Source organism: Carassius carassius, chromosome 22 (genome assembly GCF_963082965.1).
Source record: "Carassius carassius chromosome 22, fCarCar2.1, whole genome shotgun sequence".
Taxonomy (NCBI): domain Eukaryota; kingdom Metazoa; phylum Chordata; class Actinopteri; order Cypriniformes; family Cyprinidae; genus Carassius; species Carassius carassius.
The window spans coordinates 629682-649681 of NC_081776.1; the positions used below are offsets into that span (position 1 = coordinate 629682).

Here is a 20000-nt window from a genome sequence, read left to right on the forward strand (position 1 = left end):
CAGCCGCCTCGCAGCACATGCTGAAGGACTGCGAGCCCAGAGACCTGCAGGAGTTCATCCCGCTCATCAGTCAGATCACCGCCAAGTTCAAGGTACAGGGCTGAATGAACCCAGAGTCGTGATCTGAGCGTTTACAGGGTCAGCTGAACATGCTTCTGTATGCAGAGTGTGTATTAACAGAAGAGACGCTTTTCTGTCCAGAGAAGTTTGATGGTTTAGCGTTTGAAAATGAACTAATGAAGACCGCCATTACTGTTAGTATTGCAATTTTACCGTTGTAATGTAATAATAATAAGCATAATTTTATAATTAAAATACAAAAATGTTATAGTATAATCATTTTTTTTAATAGTAAAATACTGTAATAAAACATTTGTATAATTAGTAAAAAAATTTAATCGCTATTTTAATAATTTATAATTAATAAAATCGAGGTGTGTGTGTGTATATATGCATATATATATATATATATTATAATTTTAGTAATTTTTAGGACTGGTTTATATATATATATATATATATATATATATATATATATATATATATATATATATATATATATATATATATATATATATATATATTAAAATATACTTTTTTTTTTTGTTCTTAATTATTTAAATTGTTTGAATAATTCTGTCAAGTTTTCTGACCGCCACCATTTAAATGTTTTTATTTCAAAAATAGTATTATAACTTCAATATATATTTAAAAAAAAAGAGTATATTTTAAGTGTTTGTATACAAATGTCATCCTTCCATATCATCGACTCTCAGGTATATTTTCCAGCGTTAGTTGAGAGATTTATTTATTAATTGTTTTTCCTTGAGAAAACTTGCCTTGTCCTCTTCCTGATATATATCCAAAATAATCCACATCGAATCACAATTGAATTGCAAGCTTAAGGATAATCAAAAATGTTTTATATTATATAAAATTATAGAATTTAAACAATAATACTGTATTATCATCATTATTATTGTTGATTTCACAGCCCTACAAACATGCACAACACGGTCTCAATTTTTATCAGCGAAATCAATTAAATTGTGCAGCCTATGTTTTTCATTAGCAGTGACATCTAATACACTCATACTAATGAAATGTAATTCATATCTCGACGGTAGTAAGACGAATAATAATATTCCTGTGGACTCTCTCCGTCTCTCCCAGAACCAGGTGTCTCCTTTCCTCCAGGAGGTCTTCATGCCGCTCGTGATGGCCATATTCGAGGTGTTGTCTCGTCCAGCGGAGGAGAACGATCAGACGGCTGCTTTAGAGAAGCAGATGTTGAGAAGAAGCTACTTCAGTTTCCTTCAGATCGTAGCCAGCAGTGGCATGAACGAGATCATGGCCAGTCAGGGTGAGCGCAGTCCTGACCAGGAACAAAACACACCTTTCTGTCTGAAAATATGAACTTGACTGTATGTTTCTGTTCGGCAGGAGCGGAGAATATCGAGCGTGTGCTGTTCACCATCATCCAGGGAGCGCTGGATTTCCCAGATCCCGTCGCCCAGAAAACCTGCTTCATTATCCTGTCCAGACTGGTGGAGCTGTGGGGTACGAAAACACTTTCAGACGCATCTAGACCTTTACTACACGGGTGGTTATCATTAACTAAAAACATTTCTGCTCATTAAAATAGAGCTGAATGTAATTTTAAGTGAGAACCTAATCTAAACACAATTTTTTATAAATTTATTGAAACTTGAGTTGAGGTAAAATGACTAACTGGAATTAATAATTACTAATTTAAAGTGAAAAACTACACTTAAAATAAAAGCCAATTCAAAACATTCATAACTGTTTTAGTAGATAAATAATAGTAAAATAACACGGCTTTTAACATGTTATGCTTCTGGGCTTTTAATAAGGGCTGTTATTAAAAATTAAAATAAAGCATAAAAGATAAATATTAGATGAAAAGTTAAACTAAAATGGCAGGTAACTGAAATAAAAAATTACTAACCAAATATAAAATTAAAACATAATTTTAAATTAATCATAAATAATAATCTAAAAACAAAAGCACAATTATAAAATAAAATTGAAATTTGAAAAATAAAATAAATAGAACACTAATTCAAAATATTAATAAGTAAATAAATTAAGTCAATAATAATAAAAAATTAAAACCGCTTTTAATATTATGCTTCAGGGCAGAATCTAGTTTTTTTTTTAAATAATGGTTGTTATTAAATAAAACTATTCTAAATATATATTTTTAGTTTATTATATAATGCAATAAATATAAGGTGAAAACCTAAACTAATCAAATTAGAAAGTTGCCTTTGCAGTTAATTTAAATTACTAACTGGGGGAAAGAAAAAACGTTAAATAAAATAATCTAAATAGTCTTGGAAAAAAAAAAAGCCAGTTCGAAATCTTAATATAAACTACAAGAGTACACAAGTACAATAAAACCGCATTTAACATTTCTCTTTCTCAGGTGGAAAAGACGGTTTGGTGGGATTTCCAGATTTCATCTATAAGCATATAATCCCAGCATGCTTCATGGCCCCTCTGAAACCGACCTTTGACCTTTCAGATGCCCAGACTGTTCTGGTACGTCAGTGAGGTCTCTGTTGATTAACTGTCTGACGCTGATTGTAATGTTTCACTGTTCTGTTACAGACGCTGTCCGAGTGCACGCTGACTCTACACATGATTCATCTCAAAAGAGTGAGTCAACTGTGATTTAGTCTTATCTAGATCCCAAAACAATACATTCGCCTTCAGTGAATCTGACTCGCTCTGTTTTAATGCTGTTCACGCAGGGGCCCGAGTGTATTCAGTTCCTTCAGGAGTATCTGCCGTCACTGCAGGTCTCACCTGAGATCACACAGGTACGCATCAGGAGCAGTGACACACTTCAAGCATTTCACTTCATTCAAACGCTTACTCACAGGTCTTCACTACAACGTGTCAAAATAAAAGTTCAGTTCAACTTTAAGAAATTGTGAGAGGTTACTATTGTACATGTTCTTGTCAAAGCAATCATAGTGATAATAAAGTCAGCTTTATATTTAAGGAATATTACAGTTTTACTTAGTTTTAATTTTAACAGTAAACCTGTTGTGCAGCACTTTGTTTGGCAAAAAATAAAAGAAATTCCATTTTAATTTGATGATGATAAAAAAAATGTTTTATGGATTCATTTGATTTGGACTATCTTTTGAAAAAATAAAAAAACGGAATTTCTAAAATATAGTGTAAAATATTTCATAGGACACACTGTAAAAAATGCATATTATAACATTTTTAAAATTTAATAGATTTTATTTAGACATGGCTTTGATTTAATACAATTGTATTAAACCATCAAAACGGTATAGAGACAAATTAAAACTAAAAACAAATCAATAAAACTGATTTCCTATGACCCTAAAAATGTCATTTTTGCTGAACGTTTAACATTTTTGGATTCTGAAAGTTTATCCATTTAAAATGGAATGGGGAAAATTATTTTATCCAATAAATAAAAACCTAGAATTTTTTTACATGAAAAATCGGAATTCGGGACAATCTAAATTTCATAGAGCTCTGTATTTTTTGCATCTTCTCCCTAAGAGTGTGTGAAAATATACAATTTAATAGCTTTACAGATCTAACCATCATTTTTAACTGCATTTTAACAATCTTTGCTATGGTCATAAGTTATGGAAACCATATGTACTTGGATCACTCATCCAGACTGCAGGATTGTATGAGGATAGCGGTTTTGGTTTTATTTGAGTTATTGTTTGTTATTCAGACTGATATGAACCGTTTCTCCTCAGGAGCTGTGTCAAGTGCTTCAGCAGCCGGATGTTAAGGTTCTGAAAAACTACATGAAGGTATTTCAGGAGATTTATGATTGAAACGCTAAATCATGTAGAGAGAGTGTTAATTTTATGTGGACATTTATTTTTACTCCATGTGTACAGGTTTTCTTCCAGCAGGCCAAACTTTAAGACTGAAACTGTCAAGTGGAGCAATTTGGGAGCTCAGCGGTCAAAGCCACTTACTGACCACTATAACGACAGAGCTTAGCGTAGGAGCTACTTATGCACTTAAAGAAGCGTAACCACACCCTTCCTGTTTGTGGGACACTGCCACGTAGGGATTGGCTGTCACATGATGTCACCACACCCCCACACCGACCTTGGTCCAATCAGAGTTGTGCTCTCCGTGGAGGTTCAGCCACCTGGGCTGGAGGCGACGTCAGCGATTGGACGACACCACACTGTAGGTGGGGTTAGTGAGAGTGGGCGGGGCTTCAGTCCTGGACACAATTTCAAGGGAAAATGCGGTTCCATTTGAAATACAACAGATTTGGTTATTGTTTGGAAATCTGACTTAAATGTTACAGGAAATTCTAGAATGAATTGAATTTTTTTTGTGTGTGTGTTCGAGAAATCTGGATTTTTCTCAGATTACATTTTAAGAAGGGCCGGTTTAAGAACATTTTTTTTTTTTTAAATGCATAAATGAAGCATAGGTTTTAGTTTGCCGTGATGAGGCTAACAAATGGAAGTGCTCTTGATGTTGGGCTTTTTGGATCAAAAATGTCTTTCTTTTTCCTTTAGTTTTCCATGTATTACAGCATTCCCATCAAAGCTGTTCTATACCATGGTCTCAGATTCGCTGTTTAATGCCTGCAAAGCCCATATCTAAAATATGCAATGTAATGTCCTGAACTGTGCAAATACTACGATGAGGTTTGATCCTTGGATCTGGGAACGTTTTGGTTAAGTTATGCTGCTAGCATTTCTTGTTTGGAAATGTACTGTGTGTAAAGTTTCAACTCGGGTCAGATCTCTCTGGTTTGTGGAAGTGATCCGTTACGGCTGACAAAATGACAATCTGTGTTGGATCTTTAGAGATGCTGTACATGTATTAACCCTTTCAGCCATGGATCCCACTGTAGACCTAAATGTTTCTTGGGTCTTGGCATCGCATTGGCTTTAATGCTTAGAAATCATGATAATCTCTGCCATAAACTGATATATGGCAAACACTGACCTGTTACTCAGAAATGCTCCAGCCCCACTGTGTTTATGCCAAAAAAACCATGTCCATGACAGGTGGATTGTGTAAACTTGTTTTATTTTTGATATGCTGGCACAGGCCCTCTCATTCTCTCTTGTTCATCTCTAGTCATGACCAATAAAGTGTTTACTAATCTCGACCAGATTTCAAGCGGCAGGATGTGTTGAAGTGGCTCACAGATTCAGGAAAACAAGCAAAGGCACTGATGCAACGCTTTTATTCCACTGTGTAAACATGTTCACCCTTAAACCCGAAATTAAACCAATAATGCATGCGCCTCCTTCATAAGAGCTGGACGTGTGAGTCGTTTCAGCCTTTAATCACAGCGATGGGTCTGAGCTTGATGGCCTTCCTGCTGATGCCAGCGTCGTGACACGTGTCCACTACATCCGTGACGTTCTTGTAGGATTCAGGAGCCTGGTGTGCAACATATGATCCATTAAAAACATGCATTTAAAAAAACGGTAATTCTCTTATTAATGGCTTTAGGTGTTTCATAAGTTAAAAGGAAGATCGTTTGCAACTATTTACAACACAATGTTAACTTTAATGTAACCGCATAGAATTATTCAGTGCATTTTGTAATTTTTATATGAAATGTAAAACTTGTTCCAGCTTTTTTGGAAACTTAATTGGAATTAAATAATTGTGAACAGAAGGAAGAAATTTGTGACTTGTTGTTTTGTGTGGGAAATGATTTGCATCACAAAGCAACTTAAATGTAAAAGCATAATTCAATGCATTTTATTGGAGGATGACTGTTTAAAAAAGAAAAATGCTTTTGATTAGAATTGAAGTCAAGGTAAATATAAAAGCTTAATCATAGTAGGTTGATTATTCAAAAGAATTAATTGTTTCTGATATATTGATTATAAAGAAAATAAAATTGCACAGAACTTTTAAAATTTTATAATCCAAGATTAATTCTTAAGTGATGATGTCATTGTTAAAAGCAATGAGTGGTTACCATTAAGTTTTAGTTTTTTTATATAGCATGGTTATTTGAAAAACAAATTGTATAAGGACAGTAAAAATCATTATTTTTAAAGAACTGGAGCTTCTGGTTGTGACAGAATGAGGAGACCTCACCTCCTCCATCACCAGCTTGGGTGACGCCACTCTGATAGCGATGCCCATGTCTGCCAGTTTATCCAGAACGTCCTGGAAGTCCAGGTTGCGTCTGGACTTGGCTCTGGACAGAGCTCGACCCTGCATGGTTCACAAACACACGTCAGACCGGCGCTCACAAACACAATCTGTGCAGCAGATCTGCTCACACGACTCACCGCGCCGTGACACGTGGTGCCGAACGTCTCCGTCATGCCCTGCTCCGTCCCCGTCAGCACGTAGCTGCAGGTGCCCATGGTTCCTCCGATCAGAACCGGCTGACCGGTCAACTGAGACACAGAGAACACAACATAGAAAGGTTTCGGTTTCTAGTTGAGTGATGTCAAACTCAGAGGACAGTTCAGTTTGATTTTGGCACATATGAAGTCACCTGATAGTCGACAGGTATGAGTGGATGGTGAGGCGGGAAGGCTCGCGTCGAACCCTTCCTGTGCACGAGAAGCGTCTTCTGTTTGCCCTCCAGCATGTGCTCTTCCACTTTGGCGATGTTGTGCGAGACGTCGTAGATGACGTGCATGTCCAGATCGTCTGGTGTAGTGTTGAAGACTTTGGAGAAGGCCTGCAGAGAAGCCCAGTAAGAATGAATCATGCACTTAAATAAAACATCTAGGGCTGCTGGATTATAACCATGCATACTAGTGTACAGCAGACCAGACCTGTCGAGTGAGGAAGGTCATGGAGGAGCGGTTGACCCAGGCGTAGTTGCCGGCGGCCGCCATGCCCTTCAGATAGTCCTGACCCTCAGGAGACGTGATGCGAGCACAGGCCAGCTGACGGTCATTCACGATGATATTATCCCGCTTCATCGCCTTCTCCATCGCAACCAAAGCATCTAAACACCAGAGCGAGTGACATGAAGCAAGTCAACTAACACCATACACAACAACATACTGGAACTGAAATAAAACTTGGATAGTTTATAGTGTTTACATAATATGTGTGCGTGTTCGGTGTATATTTGTTATTATTTATATATAAATAAATACATAATGCATGTATAAATTTACAACAAATGTTTATATATCATTTATATGAATTATGAATATATACATTTTGAAAACATTTATATCCTATACATGAGAGTGTGTGTATGTATATATACACACACACACACACACACACACACACACACACACACAGTACATGCACATTATGTAAACAAAAAATTATTTTGGTTGCGATTAATCACTGCCCAGCACTCAAATAATTTAAAATAACTATATCAATATTTTACTAATAAACTAACATTAATCTACAGATGCTAAAAAGCACTAATAAAAATTGTAAAACCCATACCAAAGTTATTAAAACCATAAAAACTTGCTAGAAATGAAATTATGAATAACTATTATTTTAAATTATGAATAACTAGTATTTTCCAATTAAAAACCTTTTACTTGAAAATAAGTTTACTTAAAAAAAAAAAAAAAACCTTTAAAAAGTTACCTAAGCCTATTTTCAAACATTTTTTTACGTGAAATAATCCTTCACTGATATATATATATATATATATATATATATATATATATATATATATATATATATATATATATATATAAAAAGTAACAGTCATTTTAATTTTAAACAAAAAAAAAAAAAAAAATTCTAAATATAATTACAAAATGACTAAAGCCCCGTTCACACCAAGAACGATAACTATAAAGATAACGATATTAGCGTCCACACCAGCGAACGATATCGTCTGTTTATTCTGAGCGCACGTGCGTCTGCCGCTTTAAATCCTCGAGCTCTTATGGATTCTGATTGGATGTCAATGTTTATATCGTTCATCAGCTGGAAAAAAAATTGTTCTGAAAATGATTCCAACGATACCGTTTCTCTGTGCCTTTATCGTTATAGTTGTAGTGTGGACTCTGCTATTCTTTAATATTGAGAACGATTTTTAGATATCTTTATCGTTATCTTTATAGTTATTGTGCTTGGTGTGAACGGGCCTTAACTCTTTAATAATTAAACTAAAACCAAAATAAAACTATCCTTAAGTGACAAAATATTAGAAAAAAACAAACAGTTTCATTAACTAAAAAAAATTTTTTTAAAAAGTGTTGCATTCCAGTCCTTGATTGTGATTGGCCGAGCTGCACTCGAATCCCTTTAATTACTCTACAAGGTAATATACACCTTTGTTTATGTTTATGTGTTGCTTGGCAACCACTTTGTTGCAACCACAGCGGTTTCTGAGGATCTACATTGTTTGGCGGAAGAATGCTGTTTTTATTAATATCATTACCCTTTATCTGCTCGGTTTTATTTTACAATGTATGAGGAAGTATCCTAAACAATGCCCCTTAGCTGTCATAAATTCACTGTAAACCACAGCTTCCTGGCGCTTATTGCTTTAATAAACATTGAAAAAACATTTTAAAATGAGAAACTAATTCAGATGAAAGCTGTAATAGTATCTCGAAGCATGAAGCTGCGCCTCACCTGTCGCCACCTGGTGGCCGAGGCCTCGACTGCCGCTGTGGATCATCACACAGATCTGCCCCTTGTGGTCGATGCCCATCTTCTTGGCGGCGTAATCGTTGAAGATCTCATCCACCACCTGAATCTCGGCGTAGTGATTTCCAGCTCCCAGCGTCCCCAGCTACACACACACACGCAGGAGAACATGACGTGAGATCGCAGAGAGTTTGCCGTGCTTGGAGTCGTGTTGTCTTGTAAATGCGTGCACCTGTGGCAGTCCTCTCTTCTTGGCTTTGGATGAGACTTTGTTGGGATCGGCTTGCAGCATCCGGCCGTATTCCTCACAGTGCTCTTTATCCTCGGCCCAAGCGTATCCTTCCCTCAGAGACCAGTCCACACCCATCTCTAGAGCCTCCTCCAGATCTCTACACACACACACACACACTCATGAAAACACAAAACTAACGTGACAGAAGCACATAACATTAATACCAATATCAGAACTAAAGTCTATTCATATGAAGAAACCTATAATAATAACCAATTCCCTCTCACACCCAGGACTTTAGACGTTTAATATTACAAGTATTCATATACTATTAGCTTAAAGTTTCAGTGCTCCAACTTCATTACAGTATTATTGATACCGTTATAGCTTCATTTGAATTGGCGTTCATCATTGTATTTTCAGTTTTTTATTTTTAAATCAAGTTTTAATTTTAAATTAATTTAAATTACAAAAAAAATTGTATTTTTGTTTTTCTGTTCTTGTTCAGTTTTAATTTATATATTGATAGTTTTGGTGCTTTAACTCATTTAAATTATTTCAGCTAATTGCCAAGCCAACGACCATTATTATTATTTTTATTTTTATTTTTACTATTATAACGTATTAAAATTTAGAATTAGCTTTTATTCCCATTTTCAGTTTATTTTTATTAGTTTTTTGTCCCTTTTATTCGATTTCTTAAAAAAAAAAAAAAGAAGGATTTAATGTCAATTGTATTTATTTCCAGTTAGTCATTTTAGTCAAACCTAAACTTATTTTAGTTGCTTTTAAATATTTTTATTTCAGCTTTAAATTAACAAAATCATTGTTCACTGCACAGCCAGCCAAGTTTAATTAAAAGCAAATATTTACTACTTTAAGATGTTTTAATGATTTGTTGCATTGTTCACAAAACAATGTATTAAAATCTTTTAGTACTAAATATAGGCTCTACTGGTATTTATGATTTTTTATTAGTGCATAATGATTAAGTTAAGTATTATTTCATTTCTTGCAATAAACAATTCAGAGCATAAAGAAATTGGCAGAAGAATGTTGGATGGTTGTGCAGTGTTATAGTGGTTTACTTTGCTCCCATGGGAATGACGCCCTTGGATCCGACTCCGACGGGAATGTGGTCAAACATGGACTGTGCCAGCTGCTCTTTGACCGGCTGCACGTCTCCCTCGTCCAGGTTCGTCCTCAGCAGACGGACGCCACAGTTAATGTCAAACCCCACGCCACCTGCACAGACGAGACCGAGTGTGAGCCGTGACATGGTTCACGAGGATCTGAGCGCGGCTCGATTACATACCGGGAGACACCACGGCCTCTGGGTTGTCCATGTCAAACGCTGCCATGTTTCCGATCGCAAAACCGTATCCAGAGTGGACATCAGGTAAACCGATGGAGCGCTGCGGAGCAGACACACATGAGGAAACAGGATGTGATGCGTTTCCTGTGACAATGAATCCTGATCGTTTGACTCACATGTACGATTCCTGGCAAAGCGGCAACGTTTCCAATCTGCTTCATAGCAGGCAAGAAACCACCGAACCCTGGGAGAGAGAGAGAAAGAGTATCTTTCACTAACGCTTTATATGCAGTTTAAACAACTGGACTGGACAGCCGGACTGACTTGTGAAAATGTTTTTTAAAAAAATATACAAAAATTAACAGTAAAATAAATATATAGACCGCATATATATATATATATATATATATATATATATATATATATATATATATATATATATATATATATATATATAAAAATTAGGGATGTGCACGGATAGTCGAACATTCAAATATTCGTTCTGCTCTAATTATTCGATAAATTAAAATGATATTCGAATTTCGCAAAAAAAAAAAAAAAAAAGTTCACAATAAAACCTAATTTGGTCACTTTCTGTGATTCTCCACGGCATATTTGAAGGTGTATGCAAGCAAAAAATAATGAATGAATGATTAAGGGGCCATTCACATATCGCGCCTAATAACGCGTGGAAAAGGCTATGCGCTCCGCTTTCTCCTTCTTTCCAAAGCGCTCGGGCAGAAGCGTTCCTGAGGCGATGCGTCCTCTCCATGGAGACGCGGAAATTTCAGCAAAGGATTAATGGATTTGCAGCACAAAAAAAAAATCGCTTTCAGTAGCTCTGATACTAAATTTATTTCAAAATGGCAATCCATATACAGCTCAGGTGTTCCTTCATCTTGGCTGAGCTTTCAACGTTGTTACAGGAAAGGATGAAGCTGAATGTTTAGTTCTTGTCACATGACCTGCGGTGCGCTTGCGGCATTCTGAAAGTTGAGATGTTTTTAACTCAATGCTGTGCAGACGCGCCTGGAAAAAACGGGACCGCGTCGCACATTGGAAATAACGAACTTGAGCGCGCAAAAGACGCAATATGTGTACACCCCCTAAAAGAACTGCGGTCTTCTACAGTTCTTCAAATATGCCGTGGAGAATCACAGAAAGTGATCCAAGAACATTGTTGCGGCATCTCTCAAGCAACGAATAAACACGGCTAACTTGGAGAATGCAGTGAAAACTCCTCTTCTCGCGTCTGCCCTAGACCCTCGGCACAAACATCTCAGGTTTCTCGATGAAAACATGAGAGAAGTAAGAAAAAAAACCTTTTTTGAACATTATCAGAACATTTTCCTTGATGGGAGTGGTGCGGATGCAGCCGTCACCAACGATGAAGAGGATGCAATAACAACTCGTCGGAAAAGGCTGAGCCAGTACTTCAGCGATGATTACAGAGAGTCCAGCCGAGACGAGTGGGAACAGTTCTTACTGGAGCCATGTATTCCTCCAGAAGAGGATCCCATTCAGTGGTAAACGAAAACACGAAGCGCTTCACAAAACGTATTCGCTTAGCACACCGTTATTTGTGAGTCCCACCAACGTCTGTGCCGTCAGAGCGCGTTTTCTCCGCGGCCGTCCTTATTGTTAACAGACTTAAGGAGCCGACTTTCCCCCAATCATGTTTACATGCCCGTATTTCTTAACAAGAACATTTGAAACAATAGAAAAAAAAGCAAAAAAGATTTGCTGACAGTTTAAAAGTTAAGTGTAAGCTACATTCTGTACAATAGCCTAATTGCTGCTTTACGTTTTTTCTTTGTTCATTTTTTTTTTTTTTTGCTTTTAATCTGTACTTTTGTTTGTTTGCACGCATTGTTAAAGGTTTTCAGCTACAAAACACGACGTGTAATGTTCAAGCTTATTGTGTGTAAGCTTGTTCAAAATGATGAAAACAAATGTTGCTGAAAAATAACGTCTGTCTCATTAAACTTAATTTAAATAAACGAATATTCGAATATTCGTTTTTGTGAGCTCAAATATTCGAATGTGATATTTGTGGAAAACGCCCATCCCTAACATAAATATAAATAAATATATATAAATATATATATATATATAGAGAGAGAGAGAGAGAGAGAGAGAGAGACATTAAAATAAATACAAAAACTAAAGTTAATATTAAGTAATTGAATAGTCATTGGAAAAAAAAAAACATTACAAAGTAAATATTAAGACACTATAGTCATTAAAATAAATTACAAAATATTAAGTAATTGAATATATATAGTCAGAAATAAGTAAAAAATATTACAAAGTTAATATTAATTACATATTGAAATAAATATTCTTTGTCTGGGAGAAACTTTTTATTTTTTTACAGCATTTATTTGTTGCGTTACACATTTTGAACCGAAGCATTTATTAATAATGGCTGTAGCAAAGTAAATTCAGAGCAGATACATATGTATTAATTCAAACAATTACACAGTTTAAAATTAGGTTTCATGTTCCCATTATAAGAACCTGGACCGATGAATGTTTTATGACGTTCAGCAGTGTGTGTGTGTGTGTGTGTGTGTGTGTGACTGATTATACACACAACCATGAGCTTTTATTAAGCATTTCTCAATCATTTCTATCCTACCATCGTTGTGTATTTCACAACGAACCCTTCAGATGAAGAAAAACACAAATGAAACAAAACGTCTTGCTATAATAGAAGTATGATTTCCAAAAAAGCCCTAATTTATAGGCATAATATATATATATATATATATTTTTTTTTTTCTCCTTAACCTTACTTTATTTTCCAGAGATATATTGTTGTTGCCAAGGTGTTTGCACAGATTGTTCACTAAAGAAAATCATTAAATTAATGATTTCGCCTCACCTCCACCACGACAGGCGTTCCTCAGCTCCTCAAACATGAGTTTCTCCAGAGGATCATTCACATAGAAAATACCCTCCACCTGAACACCAAACAACAACAACAACATCATCATCATCACCATCATCATCATCATCATCTCAGATTAAAACACACTTTAATCCGCTCAGAGACCCGGATGTTTTGGTTTATTGACGTTAATGCGTCACTCGAGAGCGAGCACGTTTACCTGCATATTCGGCACGAAGCCCTTCTTGATCCGCCAGCAGTTTTTGTGGATTTTATCCAGATACTGAAGCTCGTCGTTATAAGAGCGACTCATTTTTAACTATAGATATAAATAACAGACGCACTTTTGACAGCAAACTATCTTCACACGCGTCTCCGGATCTTCTTTTTGTGGAGACTTCCGGCTTCTTCTTCTCTTACTTTATAGGGACCGCCACGGGTTTGTTCGGGATCTTCAGCGCCACCTGCTGCTCGCATAAATTACATTGGATTGAAACAGGGCGCTGTTGTCGGAGAGAGCTAATTTATTAAATATTATTAATCATGTTTATAGCGCGAAAAAATATGTTTAAAAAACGAAATCCTTTTGGATACTTATTATCGGTTTAATTATTGATCTTTTTTTTTGTCCGCCTGTTGGACAAAGTCAGTTACAAAACGCACCAGCCTTTTCACTGCCCTCTTGTGGTGAAATATAAACACAGCACTGTAACGGATAATAATATTTCAAATATAATATTACACGTGCTTTATTGTAATTTTAAGGCTTCACTTGGTATATATATATATATATATATATATATATATATATATATATATATATATATATATATATATATATATATATATATATATATATATATATATAGTTGTAAATATAAAGACATACTAGATACAAATAATAATAATTATTATTTAAACTGATGTTTCAATAATGCACCTAAATTGATAAATACAGATGCTCTGTACGACAGTTAAACACCTTTAAATAGTTGTCTGTTTCCTAATTAATAACAACTAATTTATATTATTTCACTGATAAATGATAAGCTATAAAACGTGTCAGACTTATGACGTAATTGCAGGACTTTTATTGTGAAGATCTCGCTCAGCTGTTATTTGTTTGGCTTCAGTGCGTGAAAGGTACGTTTATTTTTGTTCCCTTTTTACTGAATATAAACATTCCCCCCTAGAGGCTTTTCTTGTTTACTTTCAGTGGCATAATAACGCTGACATAAATACAGTAAATAACGCTGAGCTGTAGCTGTAGAAGTAAAAAGTCAAGCCCTTTGCGGAGTGTGACGTCACGCTCCGAGAGAGAAGTGAAAGTGAACGTGAATGTGAGCGGCTCTGCTTTCATTCAGCTGCAGAACACGGACTGGAGGTTCTGCTGGACACGGGACACACGCTCTCCTCGTGGGGGTTGTTTCTGGTGATATGATCGCTGTGATTTTGTCCCAGCAAACACAGACTGTTGGTTAGGAGAACTGTGTGAGAGTTTTGCAAAAGTGACCTACCTAAGTATTCGGAAATGTGTCTTAGCGTCTGAAAAAAAAAACTGTAATTTAATATTCTGATATCAACAATAATTATTTTTATTAAATATGATTTGTACGCGTTTGTAATAGAAGTCACCTGTCACAAGAGCGCGCGGCAGAATGGCGTTAACAGCAGATTTACACTTAAATCCACACAAATGTTCCTATATTTTTCAGTCTAATCTTAATTCTAAGAGCCGCTTATTATTCAGTCATGAGTTTAGGAGGAACCGCGTGCGTGCGTGCGCGAGCGCGCTCGTCATCACGATCGAGGAGCCGCGCGCGCGCTCCCGCTGAACCTGTCGGACTTAAACGCGTTTGCTCTCGGTACAGAGTCAGAACTCGGTTTATTCGCTCGGCTGCTTCACGATGTTTGAGTGAGTTGAACTTTTGTCCCTCTAAATGTCTGACTTTTTCAAAACTTTTCAGAGCTATAGGATGAATCTCACGAAAACTATCAGCGCGTCATTTCACAAAAAAGTGTTGTTTTTAGTTATCATTTAATTAGTATTGTTTTCACGAGAAGGACAACTCTTAAGTGTAATATTTAGTGTACCTTATTTAACTGATCAGTTTAAATACTTAATAATTAAAATAAAAATCCTTATATCGATTTATTTATTTAGGCGTTATTATAACGTGATTTAAAAGTATATTGTTAAACCTGTGTTTCTTACACTGTAAAAAAAAAAAAATAGTGTAGAAACATTTTTCATTCCGAAATTGGTAAGTTAGTAAATTTCACAATTACAATTAAACATTTAAGAACGCATTACGTGTGAAACTGACGAAATATTACTCGAGAAATCTTTTATTCACTTTAATAAATAAGTGCGCCAATCAATAGCTTAGTGTTTTATTTGTAAATATATTCCAATATTATGTTAAATAATGGCTTTTATAACTGTGTTTTTGGTGGATCAGAAGTGCCTCGGGAGATTTGAGACACAAACAGGTGTGTATATATATCTATATGTTTCTATATTTCAATTGTGTGTTCCAGGTGTATCACATGAAGCCGGTCAGTCTGGTGTGTGGAAGTGCTCAGACCATTTCACACGACCCCTGACCTTTACTGCCCGAGCCTGGATGCTGTAAGCATGGATGACCAGATACACAATGACTGTCCTCTGAGTGTTATTTATGATTAAGACATCACACATGAAGGAAACAAGACACACATTCACACACACACACACACACACACACACTGATTCACACAGAGAAACCAGCTTCACATGAGCACGGGTCTGTAGGAAAGACAAGAATGCAGTTGAGCAGCGTGCAAAACATTAACACTCGGAAGGGTTTCAACATCAATGTCACTATTATTACCGCTCACACACTGAAGGATGTCATGAAGGATTCCTGTCGCTTTAAGTCTTCAGAAACAATGAGGTCTCGATTCATTGGTGAAGGTGGATGATTAAACAGGTGAAAACATGTTTAGCGAGGTCAGAAGATCACAAAAACCTGATTAATCCAAGACGGTAGGAAACCACCCAGCAATCATTTAGAGAAACTTAGCAACCACATTGCAATCAAGGTCATTATAGTAAAAAAAACTAAATGCATTAACATTGCTTGAAATAAATGTAAACAGTATTTATAATTACATTACATTATACTTTTAGATCATATTTATGTAATAATAATAACAAAATACTTTTAAAATAATATTTTAATAACTAAAAAACTTTTTAGGCATTAATAAAAATAACGACAAAAATGTCACTGCACTAATAAAAAATTATCAAAACTTAAAAAAATTGTATTTAATTATAAATTATATTTTTAGGTTTTGTAATAATAATAAGAACACACTTTAAATAATATTTTAATAACTAAAATAAAATTATTATTTTAGGCATTAATAAAACAAAACAAAAAAAAAGACAAAAATGTTTCTGCACTAATAAACAATTATTAAAACTTTAAAATAGTATTTATTATACTTTTAGATCATTTTAACAAAATACATTTTATATAATATTTTAATTACTAAAATAAAAACTTTTTAGGCATTAATAAAAATAAGTTACAAAAATGTCACTGCACTAATAAAAAATACTAAAACTTTAAAGTAGTATTTAATTTTAAATTATACTTTTAGATCATATTTTATAATAATAACAAAATAGATTACACAATATTTTAATAACTATTCACACACACACACACACACACACACACACACACACACACACACACACACTTATTCAGGAAAGACCCATTAAACTGATCAAAAGTGCCAGTAAAGACATTTAAAATGTTACAAAATGTTGTTCTTTTGAACATTCTATTCATCAAAGAATCCTGAAAAATCATATGTATCACAGTTTCCACAAAAGTATTAATCAGAAATGTTTCTCGAGCAGTAAATCATCATATTATCCTGATTTCTGAAGATCATGCGACACTGGAGACTGGAGGAATGATGCTGAAAATACAGCGGAGCATCACAGAAATAAATTACACTTTAACAGAGATTCACACAGAAAACAGCTGGTTTAAATAACAATAATATTTCACAATTTTACTGTATTTTGATCAAATAAATGCAGCCTTGCTGAGCATACGTTCAGTAGTGTACTCGTCCTCTCTCTCCAGGATGATGATCTGCAGTTCCTCAGTCTGGAGGAACAGGAGTGTATTTTCTTCTTTGAGGAGATCATCTGTTCCCTTGAGGAGGAGGATGAGAGGATGGATCCGTGCTCGTACACTACAGCTCCACATCCCAGCGCTGTAGATCAGGACATCATTGACCTGGTGCACGCTACACCTGATCGCAGCAAACCGAGAGACACGCTCCCCTTCATGCCAGGTGCCTGAACACAACTACTCACCATAAACCACTGCGTTTAATCGAAATAAAACATCCTAGACATGCATAAAGCTGTGCTATGAAGAGTTAGTAAATGAACAAAACAAAATGCATAATGCAAAGATGAAAGTTCTGCCAATAAAGCACGTGCATGCTATAATCAGCCCAAAGGTAAACAACTGAATGCAAAACATGCATCTCCACATTTGGCAATTTTGAAATTGCACAAAGGATTTGTTTAGCAAATGCAGTCGGCCATCAGGAAATTGTATGCGTGCACTTTGCATATTGCAATATATGCAATGAGTACGAGTATCTATTTATACGAACATGTCAAATCAGCAATGTGTAAAATAAATGAAAACACTTGCTTGGTGAATTCACACGCACAGATTTGTGCATATTCTCCGGTAAAGCTATTGATACTTCTTCTTTATTGACGTGATATTGAGTGTTGACATTACATATTTCAACATCGGATGTGCATTAACTCAACTTTCAATGTGTTTCCCTCATCAGATTCCCAAGAGCTGATTATACCCCCAGAGAGGCATTTCGAAGCGAAGGCGAAACGTGACGTGGATGTCTCACAAGAGCACTTCAGACACCTGCCTCTCGCAGGTTCAGTTCCCACTCCAGTAGTAATCGCCAGCAGGATCTCCGAGCACCAGGGAGCCAGCGGCACGTCTGCATCGCAGCTGCTCGAGTGCAGACGCAGTCTAGAGTCGACCAGACACGGCCCTCCGACCCACGCCAAGCCCTCGGGTCTTCCAGACAGAATCAGTGTTGTATTAGGCAGCCGCCACTCGATTGATGGCAGAGAACCGCCCTCCGTGCGCAAACCCCCCACGCGAAGCATTTCGTTTCAAGACCCGACGCCAGAGAAGTCTAGGATGGAGGCGCTTTCGAAGCTCGGACTCGCTCAGAGGCGAACGCAATCCATCATGCATTCGAAAAGCGCTGGCAATACGCTCAACATCACAAATCCAGCTGACCGCTGCCAAACCAAATCCAGCCACGCAGTCACACACAGTGATTTCAACAGCTTTGGCGGTAAGAGCATCACATTTAACCCCGCTCTGTCAGATTTCCATCACAACAACTTCAGCAGCAGATCACGAGTCGTGACTCCGAACCACGAAACCCCAATAAAAGAGGACGCTTCCAGCTCAGACAGGACTTCAGATGAAGGCTTGCCCCGGAGGAAAGCGTCACGCTCTGAAGCGCTCGTGAAGCCGTCCTTCCGCGCTCAGGGAGTCACGGTGCAGTTTTCAGGGCGAGGAGCCTCAGATGAAGCCAGATGTGATGCACTTCACAAGCTAGGACTGCTGTGTTCACACACTCCTCACTGAGACTCCACTACAAACACAACTGATGAGCTCAACCAGTTTATGCATTCCTTCATTTAAACTCATTCGTCTTAGATTACTAGTTGACCTAACTTTCTGCATGCGTGTCATATTGATAGTGAGAAGAGAAAAGCACAAGGGAATTAATGTCATGTCGTCAAACAGCAACATAAATTGCATTAAACATTACGTTAGGTAAGTGCATGAAAAATAACTAATTTATTACGTCTTACGTCTACATTAAAGTAATGTGGATTCCAGTGTGAATGAGCACGAGGTGATTTTATTTTTTGCTTTCATTGAAGCAGTTATTGGACTCAGAATGCATGATTGTGAACATGTGACACCACTATATAAACACACACACACACACACACACACACACACACACACAGTAAACAAAACTACAGTTTATTTCCACCTCTTTGTGTAAATGTAAACTTTTTCTTGCATTGGTGAAATGATTGTTCTTGAATAAATTCAATTAAACCCATCGTGTCTCAGTTGCAACAATGTTACAGATAATATTGAATTTGCAACACTCAATAATATTGATTTAGAGATCCACAAATGCTCACCAAGTGTTGAATTTAATCAGTCAATGAAGAGACTAGTACGAAGCACAACCAAGAAAACACAGAAAAGAGGAAAGTACTAAATCAAAAACTGAATCAGACAAAATCGATGCATTAAGAAATTACAAAGAATTTTTTTTTGCATTGAAAAATCATTTTTAATATCTCATGACGGTAATATTTAAAGCACATCAGTCCACCTGAAATTAATCACGTTGTGGATTATTTATGAATTTTAATAATGTGCAAAGACAGGATGAGCTGCAAATCATGTACTGAAACAACCTCGGGATGATGCAAGTTCTATCAGTATCCATATTTTAGAAACGCTTAAAAGTATCCCAAACTTCAGCAGATAAACCTGGGTTAGATCTCACCTGTCACCTGTCTAAGCGTCTGCTTGCTCTCGGCGGCTATAAAACGAGCTGGTGAGTGTTTGAGAGCACCGCTTGAGACCATCGCTGAGGTTCACCAGGAAAAACATCAGAACACGTCTCAACGTTTGTCTGAAGGGTTTTCCTCTGTTAGAGTCTGCACTCGCTCGCTGTCGAACCATCAAACCTCCATCCTGTGTGTGCACGCTGAGGGATCTCAGCCCAGCGTTTGTGTGTGTGTGTGTGTGTGTGTCCGTCCGTGTCCACCAGCTGATGCG

At 36.4% G+C, this 20000-nt stretch overlaps 3 protein-coding genes and 1 long non-coding RNA gene across 4 annotated transcripts in view; 2 read left to right on the plus strand and 2 right to left on the minus strand.

Moving 5' to 3' along the window:
* Positions 1 to 4172, plus strand: part of LOC132098615 (exportin-T) — a 17931-nt gene extending 13759 nt beyond the window's left edge. The window contains exons 17-24 of the mRNA XM_059504684.1: positions 1 to 92; positions 1174 to 1363; positions 1444 to 1560; positions 2450 to 2565; positions 2635 to 2682; positions 2778 to 2846; positions 3780 to 3836; positions 3927 to 4172. The exon at positions 1 to 92 is cut by the window's left edge and continues 194 nt beyond it. Of these exons, the coding sequence (XP_059360667.1) occupies positions 1 to 92; positions 1174 to 1363; positions 1444 to 1560; positions 2450 to 2565; positions 2635 to 2682; positions 2778 to 2846; positions 3780 to 3836; positions 3927 to 3953 (716 nt within the window). The 3' untranslated portion in view covers positions 3954 to 4172. The remainder of the gene's footprint in view (positions 93 to 1173; positions 1364 to 1443; positions 1561 to 2449; positions 2566 to 2634; positions 2683 to 2777; positions 2847 to 3779; positions 3837 to 3926) is intronic.
* Positions 4173 to 4830: 658 nt separating this feature from the next.
* Positions 4831 to 5170, minus strand: LOC132098616 (uncharacterized). The gene is made up of 2 exons (XR_009422954.1): positions 5005 to 5170; positions 4831 to 4970 (listed from the first exon to the last, which is right to left on the minus strand). It is a non-coding gene; the product is annotated as an uncharacterized LOC132098616 (long non-coding RNA).
* Positions 5171 to 5213: 43 nt separating this feature from the next.
* Positions 5214 to 13487, minus strand: rtcb (RNA 2',3'-cyclic phosphate and 5'-OH ligase). Its single transcript, XM_059504685.1, has 12 exons — positions 13283 to 13487; positions 13057 to 13135; positions 10346 to 10413; positions 10170 to 10269; positions 9943 to 10099; positions 8855 to 9011; positions 8608 to 8767; positions 6816 to 6991; positions 6530 to 6718; positions 6318 to 6428; positions 6121 to 6240; positions 5214 to 5448 (listed from the first exon to the last, which is right to left on the minus strand). The coding sequence occupies exons 1-12, from the start codon at positions 13373 to 13375 to the stop codon at positions 5341 to 5343; spliced, it is 1518 nt and encodes a 505-aa protein (XP_059360668.1). The 5' UTR covers positions 13376 to 13487; the 3' UTR covers positions 5214 to 5340.
* Positions 13488 to 14933: 1446 nt separating this feature from the next.
* Positions 14934 to 18776, plus strand: LOC132098531 (proline and serine-rich protein 2-like). The gene is made up of 4 exons (XM_059504615.1): positions 14934 to 14977; positions 15525 to 15555; positions 17211 to 17424; positions 17944 to 18776. Exons 1-4 carry the CDS (start codon positions 14970 to 14972, stop codon positions 18774 to 18776), a joined length of 1086 nt encoding a protein of 361 aa, XP_059360598.1. The 5' UTR covers positions 14934 to 14969.
* The last annotated feature ends 1224 nt before the right edge of the window (positions 18777 to 20000 follow it).

Coding starts and splice junctions, on each gene's coding strand:
- rtcb (XM_059504685.1), bottom strand. CDS start 13,375: ATGAGTCGCTCTTATAACGACGAGCTTCAGTATCTGGATAAAATCCAC. Junction 8,768..8,854: donor AGAAGAGAGGACTGCCACAG/GTGCACGCATTT, acceptor GTGTGTGTGTAG/CTGGGGACGCTGGGAGCTGG. Junction 6,241..6,317: donor GCACCACGTGTCACGGCGCG/GTGAGTCGTGTG, acceptor TGAACCATGCAG/GGTCGAGCTCTGTCCAGAGC.
- LOC132098531 (XM_059504615.1), top strand. Junction 15,556..17,210: donor GAGATTTGAGACACAAACAG/GTGTGTATATAT, acceptor CTCTCTCTCCAG/GATGATGATCTGCAGTTCCT. Junction 17,425..17,943: donor CACGCTCCCCTTCATGCCAG/GTGCCTGAACAC, acceptor TTCCCTCATCAG/ATTCCCAAGAGCTGATTATA.